The 25,264-nt window shown below is 34.8% G+C and overlaps 1 protein-coding gene, 1 long non-coding RNA gene and 1 other non-coding gene across 3 annotated transcripts; 1 reads left to right on the top strand and 2 right to left on the bottom strand.

Moving 5' to 3' along the window:
* Positions 1-4,478: 4,478 nt before the first annotated feature.
* Positions 4,479-9,123, bottom strand: LOC110710317. Its single transcript, XR_002509149.1, has 5 exons — positions 8,633-9,123; positions 8,501-8,516; positions 6,172-7,824; positions 5,572-5,865; positions 4,479-5,471 (listed from the first exon to the last, which is right to left on the bottom strand). It is a non-coding gene; the product is annotated as an uncharacterized LOC110710317 (long non-coding RNA).
* Positions 9,124-12,565: 3,442 nt separating this feature from the next.
* TRNAV-AAC lies at positions 12,566-12,639 on the top strand. Its single transcript has one exon. It is a non-coding gene; the product is annotated as a tRNA-Val (tRNA).
* A 385-nt stretch (positions 12,640-13,024) lies between these two features.
* Positions 13,025-13,755, bottom strand: LOC110710379. The gene has a single exon (XM_021888670.1). The coding sequence runs from the start codon at positions 13,314-13,316 to the stop codon at positions 13,110-13,112; it is 207 nt and encodes a 68-aa protein (XP_021744362.1). The 5' UTR covers positions 13,317-13,755; the 3' UTR covers positions 13,025-13,109.
* Between the last annotated feature and the right edge of the window lie 11,509 nt (positions 13,756-25,264).

Raw genomic sequence — 25,264 nt, forward strand, 5'->3', positions numbered from 1 at the left:
TTGTTTACATATTTTCCCTCATTAATGTCGTTAACAACTAAAGTTATGCCATAAGACCAAATCGAAAGAACTCCCTAAACATGAATTATTATAGCACGCATCGCACGTGTTAATCATCCTAATAATGTCAAGTTTTTGAGTTACGAGTACAATTCTTACCTCTATTAAGGAATAATAACATGCTAAGAATTTTAACTAGGCTTTCATAAAAAAAAATTAAAAAAAAAATGTTAATAATTGCAGTAGACTGTTACAACAAATTTGTGTCCAACTACCACCCCAAATACTTTTAAGTTTTTATATATATTGACTTATTATTAGAGCTTATTTAGTTATTAGTTTATTACAAATATCCAAACAATCCAAAATTTGGTGATCGCAGCAAATCATTTGACTATTTTAATCAACCGATCGGTTTATCACCTCTATTTATAACGGAAATTTTATTTTACATGAGATTAGAAATAAACTACTTTGAATATTTTTTTGTTTAAATATAATAGGGATTCCAACGCACGTGTCCTTTTAGAAGAACTATTACCGATGTTCTTTATATCCTATGTCTGTTTATATAATATTTTATTAAAACTATTTGCACATAGACGATAAATGTGTTGGATGTTGTGTAGTGGTGCAATATTCTAAACTTTAGTTGAGTTACTTTGATTTAGTGATTAAACGGTAAAAAGATATTGAGTTCGATGTAGAAATATAAATGTTAAATAAATTCTAGATAGGAAAATTAAAACAAAAAGAAATAGAGAGAGTAAAAGATGGATTTAAATATTGAAATAAACATAAATTTTTAAATCAACTAGGGAATCAAGAGACAATTATAAGGCTTTTGAAATCAAATGAGGGAGAATATGTTAAAGAATATTTTTAGGGATATAAATGTCCAGCACTATTTATAAGAGTTTTCTTAAAAAATTTATAAGATAGGGATAGAGATATACAGTATAGGAGTATAATGTTTTAAAATAGGAACATTTTTATGCTACATACACCCTTTGTGTTAGAATATAGTGTCTATTTCTATTTTAGATTTATGGTCATCAAAGCTTAAAAAATTCTTGCCATCAAAAAGAAAAAAAAGCTTAAATTTTTTTTATCATAAATTCCTCATTAATACATTAAAAAAATATAGTCATATCATATGAGAGTTTGTTAGATATATGTTTTAATGTGTAGATTTAATTATAATAATATCAATATTTTAGAGTTTGTGTTAATATGTACGGAGTAAGTGAAAATGTTTATAGTCAAAGAAATACTCTACCACATGGCATTATTTTTTTTTTTTGAATGTGTGTCTTAATTATGTGATTCTTGTTGTCTTCCTTCAATTCTTAGCTCCTCTATCTTCCTCAACCTTTCAAATTCCAACTCTCTTAAATTTCTGTATTTAATTTGCATCTAATGAAATTCAAGTGAGGAATAATGAATATATTTTAGAATAAGAATTAAAATTTTAAAGAAAAATAAAAAAAAAGCACAAAAGAACAAAGATTAGGGCTTTCCTCCGATAAAATTCAATAGAAACCCCTCCAAAATTCAAAATTTTTAATTTTGTGGCCTTTCTAGCAAATTTCTTTTAAGGTTTGTTAAATGCAAGTGCTGAAGGGACTCTATAATTTGTTGCCACTTTTTTGTTTTGTAACATATTATATTGTGTGTGATTTTTTTATTTTTTATTTTTTTCATAAGGATTCATCGACTTTGCACAAATCACCGAAACCAGTGGCTTCCGCCCATCGGTATGCAGTCATGCATCCAATAATAAATCCTACTATAAATTCGATCAATAATGTATAAATAAAATAATTTGTTCTATATAGGTACATCATGATTAAGATTTAAGAAGTATATATGACTATTAACTATATTTAACTACTTTTCTCTAAAATAAAATAAGACTATTAAACTTATTGGGTATGGCCCAAATTTTATAAGCCCATTATATATCGATGGAGTATAATCTAGAAGCTTCATGAAAAATCAAGATCAGAGAAGATTGCACTTGATTTTTTTAGAGTTATCTACAACCTTAATATTCCCTAGAATATTCTAGAGAATAATTAAAAGTGGAAGCCACTAGAATAAGAGGCATAATTATGGGGAAATTTCCATAAAAATCTAGAAACCTCCATCATCACCTATAAATATTGGTCAAGGGCATTCAATCAAAAGAACAACAACACAACACAAAAACACAACACAAGAAGCCATACCAAACACAAGCCTTTCTACAAAATATCCTCCCTCCTTGTAATATTCCACTAATATCATAATACTCCTTGTGAGTTTCTTATAGTGAGAGTTCTCTTGTAATAATCACCCTCAAGGGTTCTTGTACTCTCCTATTTTTCATATAGTGGAATAAAAGTGCTTGTTGTTACATAAAATCGTGTGTTCATTTATATTAATTATCTTGCCAAATTATCAATTCAATTTATACTTCTCAATCAAACACATCTTCGCTTCCGCTATGCACTCACCAACCCTAACAAAACTAAAAAGAAACCTATCCCTGTATATTGGTATGCATTAATTTTTAGCAGAAAAGAATAATTCAGTGTGGCTTTAGTCTTTGTATGTTTAGATGAAAAACTTTCCATTTTTAAGGAATTAATTATACTATCTATCTTTTAAACGTCCTCAGGCACATTGGCATGAATTAAAAAGCGATTACTTGTGAGTCCTAACATATGAATTTATGTTGAATCCATAAGCAAATTCACATGTGAGTGGAAGTGTTATCCCATATTAATCGAGTGTAAAAATAAAAGTGAGTATTGAGATATGTAACCACATTGAAGAAAAGAGAAAATTGTATTCACTTTATAAGGGTATGAGGCTACTTTCCTCATTGTTATATGTTTTTTTGGTGGAAGTTGATGAATCTCCATAGATTTATAAAGTGGACACTTGAGCCTGTTCATCAATTTATACTATATACTTCCTCTGTTCCAATAATTTGTAATAATGAGACTTTTGCACTTGTTAGATTCGTCTCATAAAATACTTTTACAATATCAACTTTTTTATAATTTTTACTCTTATACAATTATAGATATTAAAAATATAAAATGTGCATTAGGATGCGTAATTTCATCCTTGTTGCAATATTATTGGAACAGAAGAAGTATATGTTATGAAGTATTTTATATGGGTGTGATCTATTCACCTGATTTTTACTTATTTGAACTTAACTTAACTTATCTGAACTTATTAAAACTTGAGGCTTATTTGTTTGACAAAAAAAAACATGGGAAGTGAGACTTTTTAGAAATTGCAAGTTTTGTGTGTTGTTTGGTTGACAAAAATTTGGTGAAATGGGGGAAGTGGGACTTCTTTGGAATTTTGAGTTTCCAAAAGATGTAGGAATTCACTTACCTAATCCCCCTAGGTAAGTAGAAATTCCCATAAAAAGTTACTTCCCTCATTGTTAACCAAACAATTTTAGGGAATTTCCATGAATTTAATTATAGGAATTTAATTCCCATAAATTTGCAATTCATGGAAAGTTCTAATTTCCATGTGAAGTTGTGAATCAAACGACACCTTATTTTAGTTATAATTTGAACTTAGGTAACCCTTATTTGAACTTATTTTTTCTGGTTGAAATCCTAGAATATGTTTTATACTCTATCATGCCCCCTCACATGAGAGCCCATTGGACTTAAAGTGTGAATGTAGCATGTGCCCCGTCATACCCAGCATTTTATATTCCACTTTGAAAGGAGTGGTGGATGAGATTCAAACTCGCACTTGTATCACGCTGGCTCTTGAAACCATGTTGAAAGACTATCTCAACCAAAAACTTAAACTTATGGTTGAAGTTTTTATATTTTATCGTGAACTTATTAGAGTTGAAATAAGTGAAAATAAGGTGAATAAAATAGTATATTTTTTAATGTTCGCACTGTAACAATGGATACGCAAAGTTTTTAGTTGTTACACTTGTGAACATAATAATGGTCTAACACGGTATCATTCTTTCTTAAAATTAATTTTGATACACCCATAAAGATAGCAATTTTTTTTTTTTTTTTTTTTTTTTGGCTTCTTGTATGGGGTGACAATATCCATTTCTATTTTTTTCTTTATATGTATTTTCTCTCTTACAAATGTTACAATACTATTATTTTTACCCTAAAATAGACACCATTATATATATTTATATATAATTAAAAAAAAAAAAAGTTGAAAGGATAAAGTAAATGGGATTAATCATGATTGAGGTGGTCCCTTTGTATTATTGATGATAATTGATAAAATGGTAATTGTCGATGTAAACATTTTGGAAAGACATAAACAAAAGAAGCAGCCACCTGTCCCAAAGACTAAGGAACTATTCAACTAACTATCGCATATTCGTTATTTGCTTCTAAACTATTAAGTCTCTTTCCTACCTCTTCTTTTTGGCTTTCATTCATTTTCTTATCCCTTCTTTTGAAAGTTATTAGACACTGGTGTTTTTTTTTTCTTTTTTGGTGTTTAGGGATTGGTGTAGTTTTATGTGGTTTGGAATCGAAGCTGTAAGAATCAAGAGGGATAAACAAGTTGTATACAAATACACTCGTATGTAAGATATCCTGATTGTATTAGATTGATTGCGTCAATTATATATATAAATACCAGTGATTTGATAAAGTAGGATAAGGTTTTTAAAATGGAGCTTTTCTATAGTGATCCCTAATCTATGCAACAAAACCAAAAGCCAAAGGGAAGATAGGAAAATATATTTATAAATATGAATTATAAAGGCATCATTAGGAAATTTAGCTTAAATTTTTCTTGTAAGTGAAGAATTCATATGCTCTCCTATCTTTTCAATGATTTTTTTTTTTATATATATATATATTAATATGGGGGGTGCCCCTCCTACCACAGCCACAGGCAGGGGTGGCAAACGGATCAGGTCGGGTTCGTGTTCGGGTTTTCGGGTTTCGGGTCAGAAAACCCCCAACCTGAACTTGATCCATTTAAGTTTTCGGGTTGAAAACCCCAACCTGAACCTGATATTTTCAGGTTCGGGTCAACCCGAAAACAACCTGATTTGACCTGATTTTTGTTATTTTTTTTTAATTTTTTTTTTACCTGAATAAACTAATTTTTAGCCAGATTTTGTGTTTTCAAACAGTTAACAAAACCTGATTTATTTACTTAATGTTTTCAAACCTGATTTCTAAACTTCAAATTTTCAAGAAAACCAAATAAAGTTAAGTCTAAAATGCCTAATTAACTATTACACACCAAAATAGTCTTAACAAATTACAAACCACAACTAAAAAGAAATAAATGTTTTTTAATAAACTTAATAGTCTTCATGACTCAAACAATGTTCGAAGAACCATTCTCATCAAATTCTTCAAGTTCCGGCGAGGTTTGTGGTGTGTCATCGTTGTCCCCCACCTTAAGCTTCATAACGGATCCACATAGCATTGCCATTTGAGGATCCATATTATCTACAAGAAAAGATAGCAAATTACAATCAACACATGTACTAAAAATAGAAGTTAGAATTATTGTATTACTTCATTACTTGTAAATTAACTCATTTATTACCTTCCCCAAAATCTCAATCCCTTAAGCAAATTATAGCCTCCACCGTTTCTGATTTTAAAGAACTTCTATAACAATCAAGCACCCGACTCCCAGTACTAAATGCTGATTCGGAGGCCACGGTTGATACGGGGACAACAAGAACATCCTTAGCAATATTAGCTAATATAGGATATCGGACCGAACAAGTTCTCCAATAAGACAAAATATCAAGGTCGGTGCCTCGAGGGATAAAGGGCTCCTCATAATACATATCAATTTCAGATTTGATTGCTCCATAGATAAACTATCAAAATCCTATATACCAAGATTAGATTACATGAGTAGCATGACACAAAAAATCAGAAAATAAAAATCAGATTATAATACAATAAATTCAGATTATACAAGCTGACAATCTAGCCATTGACAATCTGGCCCAAACCATCCAGATAGATCAGAAATTTAGGATTACTAACAGTAAATTTCATACAATCTTGTGAAAGGCAGTCAGGCATGGTTTAGCATAAGAGGAAACTTAAAAGATGCAAACTAAAAGCTACTGAGTTATATCAGGATTTGTTTCACTTGCAATAAAGGTAAATGCATCAGAAAGTTGTTTACCATCATAAAATCATCAGAAGCTTCATTTGCAGCATTGGAAGCATTAGTAGTGGGAATAGCTTTGCTTGATGAAGAATGACAAGATGCATAAGCCTCGTACAACCTCCGTAGAGCGTCCTTAACCTTAGAAAACTTAAGCTCATATTCAACACTATGTTGACCATATATCCTCATGTAATCCCAATTGACACATTACAACTTATATCGTGGATCCAACACAACAGCAACAACCATAAATGTACTAAATTCTGACCAATACTTTCCAAATTTCTCATACATCTTACAAGCCATTTTTTGCATAAAAAGATCTGAACTTTTCATTTCACTTTGTAACAACAACCTAACTTGCAAGACTCAATGAAAGTAGAGATTGGAAGTTGGATATTTGGTCCCAGAAAAGGCAAGTGTGACATCATGGAAAACTTTCAAAAACTTGCATATTTTCTCAACTCTACCCCATTCTTCGGCAGAAGGACAATGCACATAATTGGCATCAACTTTTTGAAAGTGAATTAAAGCTTTTTTAAAATACAATTCACAATCAAGCATCATGTAAGTTGAATTCCATCTAGTAGGAATATCTTGTTGTAAAATTCTAGTAGATTTAATTTCAACATGTGATACACAACTTAAAAACCTTTGTTTCCTAGCTTGTGAACTCTTACAATACTTGGCACTCTCTCTAATCTTATACACAGCCTCATCAATCTCTTTTAAACCATCTTGAACAATTAAATTAAGAATGTGAGCACAACACCTTACATGAAAAAATTCCCCACCACTAATCAACTCAAGTTCCCCTTTTAGATTTTCAGCAAAAACATCATTTGAAGAAACATTATCTAATGTAATTGAAAAAATATTTTTTTGAATACCCCATTCCTCTAACAAACCATACACATGATCACATAAATGAATTCCTGTACGGGGGAGGACTAATGTAAGAAAAGTTCAAGATCTTTTTTTGCAAACACCAAGACTTGTCAACATAATGAGCTGTTAATGAAATATAACCATTAGTGGTTATAGAAGTCCAACAATCAGAAGTCAATGCAATTCTACTACAAGTTGAGCCCAAAACCGCTTTTAATTTTTCTTTCTCTCTTTTATACATCTTAAGAACATCAGATTTGATAGTATTTCGAGTGACAGGTTTGAAATCAGGATGCAAATAATTAAAACATCTCCTAAAACCCCTGAACTCTACAAACTGAAATGGCATATCATGCTCCACAATAGCAAGAGATAATAATTCACGGAAATAATTAGCATCAAATTCACGCAATCTATTTCCTAAACTAGAGGATGTTTTCTCTAATATCATTTAACCAACATCCCTAAAAGACCATCGTTGGCAATTTTTCACATGACGATGAAGATTCCCAGTTCCATTCTTACTATCAGCATTAAAGCGTATACCACACTTTGTACATTTGCAAATTAGATTACCATTTTCATCAGGCTCGTCTAAAAACTCAAAATGCACCCAAACATCAGAAGAAAGTTGATGTTGACATTTCTTACCAGTAAGAATCACACGAGGTTTATCAGAAGAAGTTTTCTGGTTTTTACCCTTTCCTTTGTCTTTTGTTGTTGAGTCAATCTCCTCCTCTTCCCCGGAAGAAAGTTGTTGAACATCGGCATCCATAATTACTGCCAAAAATTATAACAAAATAAAACATTTAAAACAAGAGACAAAAATTGATCTAGTAGTAATTAGTAATTGACTTGTAATACAAATACACAATAATTACATTCTCATAAACTTGCAAAATATAATACAGAAATAGAGTAATAAACTACAGAAATGATCAAATGAACATGAAAAAAATTAAACCTAAAAATCAGAAATTATTTGGACAAGAACAACAATATAAAATAAACAACAAGTCAACAACAACAAGCTAGAGATATAATCTAAATCAGAACTAAAAATTAAAAAAATCAAATGCATGTCATAGAGATATATTCTTGCTGTAAAATTGATTAGGAAAAATTGGATTATTGTGCTAGAAATTTACAAAGCAATCAGTCTCTAACTCTGATTGTACATAAAAATATTCAGTCAAATAAACTTCGTTCCACTTATAATTTTATAAAATCATACGTTATATGAACAACCCATCATCATTACTCTTAGATCGAGCATAATAAACAACAAAACAACACAAATCTACCATTTCCCCGTGTAAAAAAAATACAATCAACAACAGAAATTAACAACACAAATTTTAGGCATATTAAGACTATTATCAAGCAAGAACAACAACAATAATCAAATACAAAAACTGAATTTAAAAAAAAAAACGAAACGGAAACACAAAATTACCTTTGAGGTTTGACGGCTTGAAGGAGAGGAAGATTTGAAGATTAAAAAAAACGAGAATGGAAAATTCAGAAATCAGAACTTGAGATCCAAAACAAAAACGAAACGAAAACAAAAACAATTAATAAACATTACCTTTCAGACGTTGAGGAGTGAGAACGAAAGATTAGAGGACAAAAATGTGAGAAGAGTAAGAAAAGTGAGAAGTTGAGAACGAAATTAGGGTTTTCAGACTCAGTGAGAAGAGGGAGAAGTTGAGAACGAAAGAGTGAGAACAATCCAGAACACTAAGAAGTTTTAAGAGAGAGAAAATGTGAAAATATGAGTGAAAACAGCTGATAGTTATTTTTAGGATTTTATGTTTTTCTAGGTTTCAAACTTTCAATTGGGCTTGGGCCATCAAATTATCAAAATGAATTTTTTTTTTTGAAAAAGACTTTTTTCTGGGTTATAAGGTCGGGTTCGGGTTGACCCGACCTTATTTTGACCCGAAAATAATTTCGGGTTACGTGGATCATTTTCGGGTTGAAATTTTCAACCTTAACCTAACCCATTTAATTTCGGGTCGGGTTCGTGTCAACCCATTTAAGTTTTAGTGTCGAAATTCTCAACCCTAACCCGCTATTTTCGGGTCGGGTCAGTTTTTGCCAGCCCTAACCACAGGTAGGGATGGCAAATTGGCAATGGGTCCTGGACCCGACCCATATTTTAGGGTATGGATCCTTAATTTTTAGACCTGATGGGTCTGGGTCGGATCTGGGTCTAAGTTTAATGGGTCAGGTTTGGGCTTGGGTCCAAAAAGTGTAGACCCAGATCCGACCCACATCTGACTCATGAACCCATTTTTTATTTTTTTTATAATTAATAAATATATATCAGATATAATATTATTAAAAAGGAAAATTTGGCCGCAACAACACCAACTATTACAAAGGTACGTGTAGCAGCACAACCTTTCAAGGGTGCGATCTACATCACAAAATATGTACTTGGGTCCACATAACAATATGAATGATACCAATGAACTAAGATTTCATGGGAAAAGTGAAATCTTCATTATTTTATTATTGTTTATATATTTTTTAAACTTACCTGATTTTGCATTACGCATGACTAAGTTAGCCTTTACTTCTATTAAATATTTTCATTTAAACACTTTTTAACCTTCACCATTAAAGCGAATTCCTTCAAAAAATTTCACTATTATTTTTTTTTGTTCGCTTCATCAATTACTTTTTTTTTTTTTTTTTTTAATATATCGATCTCATGTGATTGATTTAGTTACTTCTCCCCCTCCATTAGTCAAATACTAAGTTGATAAATATAAGCAAATCATCCGAAAATCATTTCGTTCGTTCCTCTAAATTTTAGGAAAAAAAGTCTATTTCTAATACCATGCAAGCCCACAAAATGTTTCAAAATACTTAATTTTTCGAAAACAATTTCAGAATAAGATTTTAGGATAGGCCAAATTGATTATATTGGTTTTCAATGTAGACCACTTTAATGGTGGAGGTTGAGAGAGATAGTAATTTAAAGGAATAAAATTAAATACAGGAAGAGGAAACTAAGACAATCACGTGAGATGTTAAAAAAAGTAACCGAAGAAGCAAACGAAGGAAAATAATTGCGAAAACTTTTTGAAATAATCCCTTTAGTGATGGAGGTTGAAAAGTAATGTTTAAAGGAAAACAATCAATAATGGAAGTGAAGACTACATAGTCAAGTGAGATGAAAAATCAAGTAGGATGGAATTAAATAAAAATATATTAGATTATGTATAAAAAGCATTAAAAATATTAAACGAAAATTCCACTTTTCAATAAAATCTGAGTTTAGTTGGTGACATTTATGATTTATGCTGGTATTTACACCCAAGTGCATAGTTTGTGATGTGGAGTGCACCATCGAAAGGTTGTACTACTGCACGCACCTTTGTCATAGTTGGTGCTGTTGCGGCCAATTTTTCCTATTAAAAAAAACCACTTACTCAGATATACTAGATTAATAATATACGGAGTACTACGTAATTAGAGGTTGAGAAGATAGACTTTAGAGAAAGTCAACAAGCAGCCATAAACTTAGTTTGTAAGATTTTTTTTTTTTCATGCATTGTCTTTACTTTTTAATGAACAAATTATTTGTGTGTCAAAAATATGAACAAATTTTTTTAATGCATCTTTTATTGTTTTCAAGTACTAGTATAGTTATAAACTTATAATATATATAAAAGATTATAAAAAATTAATAAAAATCATAGCTAGACCCGTTTTGGACCCGTTTTAGACCCGAGACCCGCTAGACCCAATGGATCTGGGTCTGATTTTTTTAAACCCAGTGGGTCTGGGTCGGATCTGAGTCTACCTCCAAAATTCCGGGTTTGGGTCTGGGTCTTGGTAGACCCGACCCAGACCCAACCCATTGCCATCTCTAATCACAGTAAGGGTGCTATCTTTTCAATGATTGATACAAGAAAATATATCTTTTCCATGACAAGTTATTTCCCTTGATCTTCAATACCATCTTAGTTCTCAAACATATAATTTAGCGTTGTAGAAAAAATCTTGAATTTTCAAGTAAATAAAGTAGATGAATTAGGCTAATATGGCACCATTGAATGAATGTCACATCATATGAAGACAACTAACAATCAATGGATCCTAATTTTCTAATTTCATTATTCTTCCCTGGACTATATATCATTCATAATTATCAGGTGTAAAGCTATTTATTTCCTTTCTGTTATTTTCGCACCCATCATTCGGAGATGAGATATGGTTTGTAATACTAACTCGTATTAAAACCGCATTACCATCATACGAGTGATAGTGTGATACTACCATTTTTGCGAGTTATTTGGAGTGTGACATATCCGATAAGGTGGAAGCGGAAAAAAAAAAAAAAAAACAAGAATTCATACGAAGTATTATCTTAACTTATGAGCTCCCAAAAATAAGGTGCACCTTGTTTATTTGGATTGATGTTAGTCGTGTTATCATCAAAATTTGTTTCGAGTAAATCGTGGCTATTACACAAAAAGTATTTGGGCCAACGCCAGAATGATCAAGGGCCCTGAGTTTTGGCAATGGGTCAAACAAGCAAGTGGCAGGCCTAATTCGTGACATTTACTTGTTTATTTATTCATTCAGAAAGATGGCATCACAATGAGAATCATGAGATAACAGAATAAGAGGGCTGCAAAACCACAATACTACAAATCTGCAATAGTTAGCAAACTTAAACTTATGTAAGTTATGTTCATGTAACAAGCTTTGTTTTATCCAAATTTCTCTAATTGTGTATGAGGTCCAGATTATATTCAAGATCTTGAAAAATGCATTCATATTCATTTTCTCCCGAATTACTCGCACTAAATGATCTTGTAACTGTTTGATGTATATAACAAAACCCCCAAATCGGATTATAGTTAATTTTGAATGCTATTCAAACCAGGTAGTCCCATTGTTTGCTTTATTCATATTAAAAGACAACTTTGTTAAATAACGGGCTGGGCCGCACCCGAAAATCAAGAGAGAGAGTCCGATCCACTTTACAAGTCCAAAGGAGATTCCATCCCAAAACCATATGGCAGTAGGAAGAGTAGCCCCTTAGGCCTTAGCCTTATAAAGTGATTAACTTTATATTTTTCAACCAATGTAGGACACTTACATATGATCATACTTGGAAGGTCTATTCTTCAACAAACTTTGCGATACCTTTCACCTCAATGTTTGGCATTTGTGCAAGTGTACAACAACATAATATATTGGAATTAGCTTACCAATTAAGTAGTAAAGTCCAGGCCATTAGATATCGACGTATTTTAGAGGCAACCACAAAGTTAGTTTACACCGAATTAACACTCAACTCTAATAAAGGTTTAATCTCCCCAATAACCTAAGTAATATAATGAAACTTCTACAATTGGAAAGTATTGACTGTACAAACAATCAACTTGTTCATTAAGCGCTTAAACCTCGGGATTTTTTTATCATTTCTAAGAGGATCTAATTTTAAGAAAGGAATTAATAAAAAGTACTTAAAAAAAACACAAAACTTGCCGTTGAAGGTGTCGTGGTGTAGTTGGTTATCACGTCAGTCTAACACACTGAAGGTCTCCGGTTGAAGTCCGGGCGACGCCACCTTCTGCCTTTTATCCTCAAAATGAATATGAGCTACATTATTGCTACATATATTTTTGATGCATACATTATTGCCTACATATTTAGTTCAATGTACAAATACACAAAAACTTTACCTAATAACATAATAATTTTTCGTATTCTTTTTATTGTTTGTGAGGGAAAAATAGAGCGGACATTTTATTATCTGTACACTATAATAATGCTTATGATCACACTTATTTACAAACATGAAACATCATCAACATTCCTCCATAAATTGAATATCGGCTACATTTACAAATACTTCATCAATTTACAATTTTACAAACACACAAAAACTAACATATACTGTAATATATAATCATGCATATACAAAGTACTTCGGAATATATAGTTTTCGAGGGAAAGAGCAAACATTTTATTATTCGTTTTAATCGTATACTATAATGATGCTTACAATTACAATTATATGCAAACATGAACAATATTCAAGGATATTGAATGATCAAAGGGCGATTACAAAAAGAGCAAAGAAACTTGCGTTTGGTACGGGTGTACAAAGGGACGTACCACAAACGCCATGCTTTCTCAACATCTAGAGCCTGGACTTGACCTCCGCAGTAGGGGCACGCGCCGCCTGCTGCGTACCGCCCGATCACCTTCTCGTCTTCATCTACAATAAACACCAAACACATAATGATATTTGAATTTGATGGTCAAGTTTTGTTTGATTTATTTTTCAAGTATTCCAATGTAGTAACGAGTTAATTTTTTTACTGTTTTATTGAAGTTTTCCTATATGTATAGTATAATATGATGGATTTGTTAATGGGAAGAAATAATCTGGAAGGTTTGAAGGTGAGTCTAGAAGATTCTCAATTCACAAAGATAGACACAAACTAGCTAGGATTGAATTGAATCTTGGAAGCGGTGTTGTTCTTATTCGTGTTGTAACCGTGTTAGCATATATTCTTATGCTGACTAGCTAATGGAACATGTCCAATTTCAACTATTTGAGTAAAATAAGGTGATTAATGTTTCAAAAAATAAAAATTGATTAAAAGAGGTGAATGAACAAATTAGCTAATATAATTTAAACATTGATAAGAGAGTCGTGTTATGTTATTGCCCTATTGGTGCTAAGTGTTTGGGGTTTTTTTATGTGTCCTATGGGAGAGTTACAATTTCCTAGTATGCTCCTTTCTTCGCCGGTACCTGCACAAATAACGGAATACTTCGGCTGGGGCTGGGGTGTTCCGCCTCCGAAGATTAAGTTAGTCTCTTTCTAAATATGGAAATAAGACAATAAATGCTTCTCGATTTGAGAGCGTTTGCAAAGGGATTTGTGTTTTGTTGGTTTGTGGGAAAATGATTCGATCCCCATTAATGAGGTCCGCCCTTACTATTTATAGTAGGGAGAACTGTACCTCAATTAGGGTACAATGACACGTGTCACAAAGGGATTGGGCCTTTGCTGACCGTTGCAAGCTTGACACGTGGCAGGCCTTTATTGGGCCACGTGTTTTAGGGTATTTTTACCCTAAACACTAAGTTATTTTTAGTTATTTTGTCCGTTTACTTTATTTAACACGGGTATTTGTATGTATCAAACATGATGTAGATCGAATGTGTTACGCTTATTAAAAAATTTCGAAGAATTATGGAAATGAGACTTTGTACAATATAGAGGGAGAAAGAAATACTGATAACTTGTGTGTTTATGTACAATTACTACTGTTAAACATTGATATTACATAGGTGATCGAGCTAGTGCATAGGGGTGGCAAGAAAAAAAATTACTGAGCATTAAATTTAAACGAGATGCTAGTGAATGTATACGTTGTTTTTGACCATAACAGTATCCTAGCTTTGAATGTCCAAATTTTTTTTTTTTTTTAACAAAGATGTTCATATTTTAATTGAGTATTAATTATATATTGCCTCATTGAAAACATCGATAGATAAAATCTTTTGGGATAAAACAAAGGTATCACACACTATGATCTTGTTCTTTTGAGCTTCTGAGTAGAATATAGTTGGGAATTATTATCCACTTTCGTTATAGAGGTTGAATCACATACAAGAGCATCATGTCGGATTTTACATTAAAGTAAGGATAATTGATTATTAAATTTAGAGAGCATTATTAATTCATCCAATTTTCAATTATCTGAATGGAATAACATTAATTGGACTGATCTTAACTCATTCAGCTTATTTTGAATGTAATAAGCCATTGCATTGCTTAAACTAGAAAAATAAGCCGTTAAATTACTTATTAAATGAATAGAGTATAAGCAGATATGAGTTAAGATAAGATGGACAATGTATCAAAAAACTTATATATCTTACTGATCTTATTTTTTCTATATAAGTAAAAAAAAAAATGAATAGAATAAGATAAAGGTTCGAAATCCTTTAATTTATACTTCATAAAATATAAGGCATTAGAAAATTCACCTAAAATTTTAATATTTTCCTCCTCGCATTATCCATTATATGTACCCGGTACCCACATTTGTACTTTCTAAAATTTAACTACTCACATAATCTACACATGAACATGTTATCTTTTTTATATAAGAGGGTGTAACTTAACCTCAAACACATGTATCGTCACCTATCTAAATAGAAACAAATAATATTACGGCGTATTATACATAACTACTATATGAAGGGTCATTATTTCATCAACATATATTATGGTTTTTTTATTTTATTTTATTTTTATGGTAAGAACCCTGATCGAACCTCAATCCTCGCAATTTTTTTGGTTTGGTATTTGCGGGTCAGACACTTTGAGAGTGAAGGGGGAAGGGGATGGGTAAGGGTAAGGGGTCCTTTCCCTCAAAGTGCTTCTAGTGAGAATTGAACATTTAAACCCCCAAGCTCAAGGGTGGAAGGTACAATCTTTTCCACTAGACCAACCTTAATTTGGTAACATATATTATGGAATTACTTGAACAGAATTCTTCCAATAAAACTACTCCGCTCAACAATAATAAAAAGTTTGCCAGTTACTTGAACAGAGTTGACATTACAGCCTAAGGCATTTCTTCAATTTATTTATTTAGGAGTCGTTTTTTCCGGTTTTCCCAACCAACTACTGTCTTAGATCAGGCACACCTCATTAGTTTTGTTCGAATCCTCTTTCAAATTATCGTTTCTAACTATATGATTTTAGGTTGGATAACATAGTTTCAATATTAAAATTCCAATTGTATACTATAATTAAATGTAAGATTCAAAATAATAACATACTTTCTGAAAAAAGAAACTTTTTGTATTGAACTAAACAAAAAAAGGAATTATATGGCTAAAATTTACTCTATTTAGGGATCAGATCATTATGTCATTTTGTTACCAAGACGACACAAAATATATAAAAATAGATAATGTAAGAATTTGGAGAACCTAATACATATAAAATTTGCTAAGAATGTTAAATCTAAGTGTGTGTCTATTGAGTAGTCTTCCGATCCCTTTGTCTTTGTTTAAATTCTAACAAGGTTGAGTATTTATATATAACAATTGTAATCTTTCTAACATGATATTTTTTTTATCTAATTCGAATTGTTATATAAAGTAAATAGATGTATTAGTTTCACATCTCAATAATTAATAATATATTTTATTAATTGTCCATCGACTCAAACTTGTGTGTAACTAAATAAATTGCGATTTTTTTATTAGACATGATCGAACTTATTTAAAGTGGAGAGTGATGAAAAAAAAAAGACTTCATGACATTACAAGCTTTACAAGTTTAAATAATGTGAAATTTCTTTAGTATTTGTTCATTGCATGCTACCATAAACATGCAATTAGAAGGCCAGCCAAATTTTGCCTTCATTGAAAATTATTCCACTCAAACCCAAATTGCTCTACAATGTCTCAAAATTGACCAAAAAAGATGAGCTTGTTTCAAGAACAAATCTAACATTTTATAATAAACTATCTAATTTATTAAACACATATCATGTTGTGAGCAATTCAGATGAGACTGAGCCTCATGCATGTGAAACCTTGTTGTGCTTTCATCTAAGCCAACTTTTAGTTATTTCTACATGATTTGTCATCTAGCTCAGCGTCATACAGTCATACCACAAGTCAGCCCAATCTAGTGCCACAAGACACATAATAATTCAGCGTATTCCCAACTCAATCAAATCCTACCCAAACAAATGCTAAACCAATTGACTATCACTTTATACAATCTTAACTAAACTCAATCCAATCGACTATTACATAATATAACCCAAACCAAATTCAATCTCAACATCTCATTTGCCGCCTCTATAAATCGGATTACTTCATTCGTTAGTATGCACAAAACAAATTTCAGCAGAGCGTTCTAACTGAAATCATGTAACTCATGTTGTTCAACATTCAACCGACACCCCATTCCAAATTATTATGAGCAAAAAAGTAACTATGCACATGTTCACATGCCATTCCCTTGAATTTCCAGTCCTAAATCCTGACATCATAATTCATATCTTCATTAATTACTTTACCTAAATATAACGCCAATTAAATGCAACCAAAATCCATTTTCATCCACCAATATTTTGCCACTTTTACTAATTTGTTTATGTAAATAAATTCACTAATCAAGCAATCAGTTATGTAAGTTAAGAAAAAATAGCAACTTTTTTCTCTAACATGTTATTCCCTTTTTATTCGCTCCCTAACATGGGAAATTGGCTCATTTAACAACTAACTTTACTCCATTATTATTATATAAACTTCGATTACAACTTGCTAATCACAATTATTTGTAACCTCAAATTCAATAAAAAGAAAAATTATTTCCTCAATAATTTATTTATTTATTCTTTATAACATAGAAATTCTACTATATATATACCAAAATTTGATAATCAAATACCCATACCAAAACCATAAAGTAACGCACATTCTCTTCTCAATTCTTTCAACCAATGGTAGCTAAGCTAATAATTGCTTACTTTTTCTTGGCAACATTATTTATATTATCTTCATTGCCTAAACAATGTTTAGGCTTAGAAAATAGAAGGCTTTTAACTTCTAAGGATACAATAAACCAATACTTAATACCACACAACAAGGTTAGAGCAAGACTAGGCTTGCCACCCTTAAAATGGAGTGAACAACTAGCAAGCTACGCCCGGTGGTGGGCGCACCAAAGGCAAGGCGATTGCGCAATGATACATTCGGGTTCCGATTACGGGGAAAACCTCTTTTGGGGGAGTACCGGGAGGCAATGGGGCGCCGAAGACGCGGTGGCGTATTGGGCGGGTGAGTATAGATTCTACAATTATTACACTAATACATGTGCTCAAGGGGAGGAATGCTTGCATTATACACAGATTATTTGGAAGCAAAGTAAAAGAGTTGGATGTGCCAAGGTTATTTGTTATAATGGGTATACTTTTATTAGTTGTAATTATGATCCTCATGGTAATGTCCTAGGACAAAAGCCTTTCTAATTAAGGTCTCAAATATATGTATCATTGTATCATGATCCTCTGTAACAATATATCTGTATTGTATAAGATGATTAAGATCCCCTCTGCTCTTGAGTTGTGATGATACCTGTCGTATAGATGGGTAAAATCGATCAATCTCAAGGGCTATTCTTTGAATATAACTCACCTAAGCAAAATGTCGAGAATGTATGTTATTTGTATTTGTTTGAGATGGGTTTATTATCTTCCCTGCCTATCCTTTTCCATTTAAAAGGAGTTGTACTGTCTAGCATGAATGTAAATCGTTATTTAAAGTTTTGTCTATTACTAATTAATTAGCACAGTAACTTCTTGTTTATTGCAATATCAAAGTTTCACCAATTAGTAAACTATTACTTTGTACCTGATATGTTGAAAGTATATAACGAGACAAGCTAATAAAACCTCACATGACAATATACATAGCTCTTTGCTTAAAAATCATAACAAATCGATGATCAAGGGATGGTGGATGAATAGCGTAAAAGCTCGAATGTGCATTCAAAAAAGAATAAGGATACAAAAGATTGTAGAAGCCTGGCCTGTATGATGAGTAATATTGTACAAGCCTTATTAGCTTTTTATCATTCTTCAATTTAAGATTAGGGAGATAATGCACACCTACAAATCTAAGGAAATCTTTGAGCATCATCTATCTTTTTTTTGTCTATTCAATGTTATAAGAAATCTGCTTTTAAGTTCAAGCAACAGTAAGAGGATTGCCAACAATGAGGAAAAAAAGATTTCCTCATTCTCTCTAAAATCCTCATTTTTCTATGAGGAAATTTGAGGAGAAAATTTTATCCCATCAATAATCAATAAAAAAAATGCTCATCACTCTCTCTCTTGAGGTGGGGTCAAAGAACAAACTCCCCCAAAACTCAACGTATTGTGGTGCAGCTAGCAAAACAAATTTAAACAAGTAGTAAGTGGTGGGGCCAACTTGCTACTGTTCATTTTCATTTTTCCTCAAAACTGATTTCCTCATTGTTGTGATGCTCATGAGGAAAAATTTCCTCATTAATTTTCCTCATTATTGTGACTGCTCTAACAATCAGACATCTATCTCACAGGCTAGCCAAATGGTGCACATATATACGAGCTTAATATACAAAAAGTGCTTTTAAAACAACCACCCACTTCATTAATTTTGTGAAACGCTAAACATCGCCCACAAATTACCATATAAAGCCCACAAATATGTTATGATTTGACCATTATGCCCTTTTGCTAAAATTGAGATAATCTCGGTGTAAAAAATGTGGAGCCGTATTGGCTCGTCGGGGGAGACCGGATGGCAGGCCGGAGATGCGGGGGACGCCGGAGGTACGTCGTCGTCGACGGAAAACGAGGTAAGTGACCGCTAAAATTCACGATTTACCGTCGTAGTGGCTACGTCGCCTAGGGTGGACGCCCAAACCGTAGCCTGGACGTCCAAGCCGGACGCCAGAACCACCAGAGTGGCGTCCAGGCTAGACGCCCAGACCACCAGAGTGGCGTCCAGCCCAGACGCCCAGACCACCAGACTGGCGTCCTGGGCAGACGCCACTCCACTGGGTGAGGCGGCCCTGCCAGGCGCCAGTCCAGTGGGTGTGGCAGCCCTGGCAGACGCCACCTTTAATAATTAAATTTTATTTTTTCCTTTTTGATTTTGTTGTTGTTTTTTATTTAATTTTTTTGTGAAAATAAAAAATCGAAAATGATTTTTTAAAAAAATTCGAAATGGGTTTTTTGTAAATTAAATTTGAAAATTCGAAATAGGTTTTTTTAAAATTAAATTTGAAAATTCGAAATGGTATATTTTTAAATTTAGTTTGAAAATTCGAATTGGGTTTTTATAAAAATTAAGTTTGATTATATATAATTATGTTTTTTTTTGTGTTAATTATGTGGAAATATAGAAATTAAATGTATTATCCGTTAAATGTATTTATTGTAATATATAATTGATGCAGGAATATGGTGGAGACGGAAATGATTACAGTGAGATATTTGGACATGATGGTCCATTCGAAGAAGCTCAACAGGCGATTGATTGGGCAAAACAGGTTGCAATTGCAGCTGGATTTTGCTTGGTAGTAGCAACTCATAAATCTCAACGGGATGGTAGAATGGATCGCATTTTGAGATGTGACCGTTATCGCAAAAGAGAAGAAAGAGATTTTCGTACAGCCACTCGGTTTGACACAAAGCGGAAAGGTTGTGGGTGTGAGTTCAGAGTAAAGGTTCGACAACTACGGAGTCGTGACGGTTGGGAAGTGATAGGTTACTCTAAATGGGGGTATCACAACCATGAGATGATAGTATATGAAGAGGGTCATCGACAACTGAGCGGCTTAAGTCCTGCTGCGAAACTAGTTGTGAAAGAAATGAGTGATGCTCAAGTGAAGCCTGCTAAAATATTAGCATCTGTGTTAGAGAAATTTCCAGAAGACCATCCAAACCGAAGACACATCTACAACGTCAGACAGCAACTCAGGTTTGAACGGTCAGAGGGAAGGAACCCTATACAGCAGCTGCTACACCAGGCACAATCACGTGGTTACCTGTTCTGGTTTGATTCTGATGAAGATACAGCGGAGGTGACTCATCTTTTCCTTGTGCATCCTGATTGTGCTGATATGATCAAGTCTTGGCCATTTGTGATTTTGATCGACTCAACGTACAAGACAAACAAGTACAAGTTCCCTCTGGTTGAGATGGTTGGGATGGCTCCAACGAACCAGAACTTTCTGATTGGTCATGCAATCATCAGGGATGAGACGGCTCCAAGTTATTATTGGGTTTTGGAGAAGCTGAGAAACTACATCGGGCCTAATGTTCATCCAGCAGCCATCGTCAGCGACTGTGAGGGAGGTCTCTTTGCCCCCATAGCAGAGCTGTTTCTCGAATCGAACCACTTATTGTGCACATGGCACATCAACAACTGCGTGAAAGTGAAAGCCTACAACCTTTTCAACAAGAATTTGGAAATGGCAGAGAGATTGGTGAATGGTAAGTGGCGGAAGATCCTACAGGCTACCACAGAGGAAGCGTATGAGCGAGCATTGGCTAACTTCAGGGATTCGTACCAGTGGTGTCCGGCACTGGTGGACTATGTGATGCATCAATGGGTCCCTCATAGGGAAAAGTTTGTCAAATATTGGACAAACCAGGTACTTCATTTTGGGAACACTACAACATGTAGAGTTGAGAGCGCTCATAGAGCTACCAAGGACTGGATTGATTCATCGACCGCTGCTTTGGATACACTGTTCGCTAGACTGAACAAGTCAATTGAAACTCAGAAGAACGACATCAGGAACTCTCTAGAGGACTCCAGACGACGACATGGTACGATGTATAGCCATTTTATATTTAAGATTCTCCATGGTCGTGTGTCGCACTACTGCTTGGGGTTGATTCTCACTGAGCTGAACAGGGTGAGGGACTTGGCTGACGAAGTGTATACTTGGTGTGGGTGTACTATTTCAGTAACTCATGGATTACCTTGCGCATGCACCATTCATCGCGTTATTACAGAAGAAAGGGCGTCGTTACATGTTGATCAGGTCCATTCATTCTGGAGGACGCTTGTTATTGGTGAGCATGCAGACAATCAAACGGCCGACCGTGAACAGGAAGAGTTGGAGCAGTTCCGTTCGATGTACGACCGAGTGTCCTCCAGCCATCCTTCTATTATTCGTGACGCTACTCATGTGCTTCATGACATGTTCACGAACGGTTATATCAAAATTTAAAAACAGCACTGATAATATGTTTAAGTTGGAAGCTAAAAGAACAATCTAAAATGTTACAATTTTACAACATAATGTCCAACATAATGCTCTATAAATAAAATACAATAACCATCAGTAATCCCTCCTCGACGACGACTCCCACTGCGCAAGGGTCTGTTCCAGACTATCAACAACAGCTCTCCCTGTTGCACTCATGCTGTCCTTCTCAAGAGAGAGTTTCTGAACGTCTTGCATTATCTTTCCCATCCACTGCATACAACAAAAAACAGAAGATGAAATACAATAACAACAAATAAAACTTAATTAAAAGACAACGATAAATATAATAAAAGACATACCGCTTCCGTGGCAGTAGGCGGTGGCACATAATCATCATCGCTGTGGTCGAGATCAGCGATCAACCTCGGGTGCGAATACCGGTTGAACCATTTCATGTAGTAATGGTCACACATGGGAGTAACCCCAGAGGGCGGCCGCTGCAACTCCGCTGTCCATAATCGAGCCACCATCGGAAACTGGTCCCACGTCCCGGTCATGATATCCGGCCATTCCACGACGTACTCCCTCGACGATGCAGGTCGGACCGCCTTCATCGGGCACGCCGGGGGAGGAGGGACAACTTGGACAAATCCAAGTTGGCGAAGACAACGCTGGGGCATGTACGCTTCGACGATGTCACGATACTGAATGAGTCCCGTGTACAGGGTCCTGGGTACCCTAACACTAGGGTTCGGGCCGAAAGGCATCCAGTTCACCTATACAATTACAACATATAAAATATAATAACATGAATATAATATGTGCAAATAATAAAATGTAGACTCTATAAATAAACGTTACCTCTAAGGGGGACAGCCTGTCCATCAATAACCGTATCGATCGGAGGCGGTCAACGGACTTCTTCTCCGAGCGGGGACTCCACGCACAAGCACGCGGCATCCCCTCATCAATAGGAACTGGGTCACGATGTGGTCGCAATGCAGGAAAATACTCGTATATCCAAGTCTGCAATAGAGTCAGACACCCAGTGATACCTGCCGCGTCAGCCCGACTCGCAAATCCTAGTTGGCGATACAAATACGCCAACGTAGCCGATCCCCAGGAAAACTGGCCTACACTGTCGGGGTCACACGCCTCTACGATGTCGCGTGGCCTGAGCTTGTTTCCGCCGCTCTTATCCGGAAACAAGGTACATCCGAGGAGTAGAAAACATAAGCACTCAGCTGTGCGTCGGGCGTCCTACGTGCACTCGGGTACAAACACCGCTGCAACACAGATGCGATCTTCACACCTCCGTGTTCCCAAACACCTAGCGCCTCGGTGTACAGTGCAGCCCTGTCCACCGCCAACAACTCCGCCAGGGAATCTGCCTGATCCGCATCAGCCACAGCACAAAGTCGTTTACCCTCAACACGATTCCCCAGAATGGCCTCGACGTCATGTAACATGATCGTCATCTCACCGAACGGAAGGTGAAAAGAGTTTGTATCCGGCTGCCATCGCTCAATGAAAGCCGTGATCAGCGTACTGTCAATCTTATCGTGCATGGTGGCAGGAACGTGCTTCACCCCAGTTCCCTCCAGTCGCTCGAACATCTCGCTCTCCGCCGGCCAGGCCTCAGCCCATGTACGCAAAAAACTACAAGTCTTTTCCCGGGTATGACATTTCAACAACCCCGTAACTGAAGGCCTCTCCTGGTCCTCCCAAATACGGGCAGCTATGTGTCCTAGAAAGCTAGGAATCACACTCCCGTCAACAGGCCCACCGGGCACCTCACTCCTAACAACCCAAGAATCATTACCCGCCCTCGACCGTTTCCTGCTTGCCCCAGAGACAGTGGACGCAGATGATGTGCCAGATCTACTAACAAACCTACCACCCCTACCCTTACGCACCTCCACCATATGCGTCTCGTACATGTCATCAACCCTCTGACTGAATGGACCGTAATCATCATACGGTCCACTGCCATCGTCCACATCCTCATCCTCATCTGCGCCCTCCTCCTGCTCCTCCTCCTGGTCACCCTCCTCAGCATCATCATCGTCATCGTCATCCTCATCCCGACGGTGGATCCGTTCTCTACGAACTGAGGCCGAAATACCACGGGATCTGACATGTCTATGCCCCGACCTCTCCACTGAATAACTTCTACTAAGAAGCTCTATATTCTTCCCCCCACCATGACGACCCTACACAAAATTTTAAAATATATAAACATACAAAAATTTATACGATAAATAATCATCATCGCAAATCAAATACACTAAAAACAAACAAATAATAGTAAACAAAATATAAACGTAGAAAAAATACAACGAAATTGAAAAAATTTATAAAAATAAACAACAAAATATAAAAACAATTCAAAATTATATTACAAAAAAAAAAAAAAAAAATTTAAAAACAATTTTTTAAAAAAATTTAAAAAAATAAAAAAATAAAAAAATTGGGGGGGCGCCCTGGCTGGACGCCCAGCCGGCGGTGGTGGCGCCAGATGCAGACGCCGCCACCAGTTGGCTGGCGTTTGGGCTGGACGCCACTGCTACGGCTGCGGCGCTTAGACTAAACGCCACAACCGTGGCGGTGGCGTCCAGCCCAGGCGCCAGCCAACTGGTGGCGGCGTCTTCATCTGGCGCCACCACCGCCGGCTGGGCGTCCAGCCAGGGCGCCCCACCGCGTTCACGGCGGTTTCCCCCTTTTTTTTTTTTTTTTTTAATTAAATTATACCTTTCCACCTTGGGACATCCTTCCCTCCGCCGCCGCCGCCACTTCCTTGCCTTGCCGCCTCGACATTGCCGTTATTTTGAATTTTTTTTTTTTTAGAGAGATTGAAAGAAGATGAGCAATGAGAGTGTGAGTGATGAGAGTGTGAGTGTTTTTTTTAAGGTCAAGGGCAATTTTGGGAAACCAAGTGAATTTTGTGGGCTTTATGTAGTAATTTGTGGGCGATGTTTAACAAATCCCTTAATTTTGTGCATCATAAACACTTAAATAGGTTATATTTTGTTGCAATGAATGAATCCAAATCTAAATAAACTAAACTGAACTAAAATAATAATAATGCTTCGTAATACAAGTAATACTAATAAGGGCAGTGGGATTTTGACCTTTTAGTTTATCATTTTTCAATTCTATTCCATGATTTCCATCTTATGTTTCCTTTACAATAATTTTGTCAAAGATATATGTTGAGTGCGTAAATAACAAGCTCTGTTAGTTGAGTAATGAGCTAGTCTTTTAATAATTTTGTTTGAAAATTTTAATCACTCGTTTATCTTAATTAACCTAATCCTTTCACTAGGTCACTTGTAATATATGTAAGTGTGTAACTAACACTTTATGCACTTTATATTTTCAAAAGGCTGGTTTCATATGCAAGCCATATCTAATTTTTTTTAATAAAAAAAAAAA

This window comes from Chenopodium quinoa, unplaced genomic scaffold (genome assembly GCF_001683475.1).
Source record: "Chenopodium quinoa cultivar QQ74 unplaced genomic scaffold, ASM168347v1, whole genome shotgun sequence".
Classification (NCBI taxonomy): domain Eukaryota; kingdom Viridiplantae; phylum Streptophyta; class Magnoliopsida; order Caryophyllales; family Amaranthaceae; genus Chenopodium; species Chenopodium quinoa.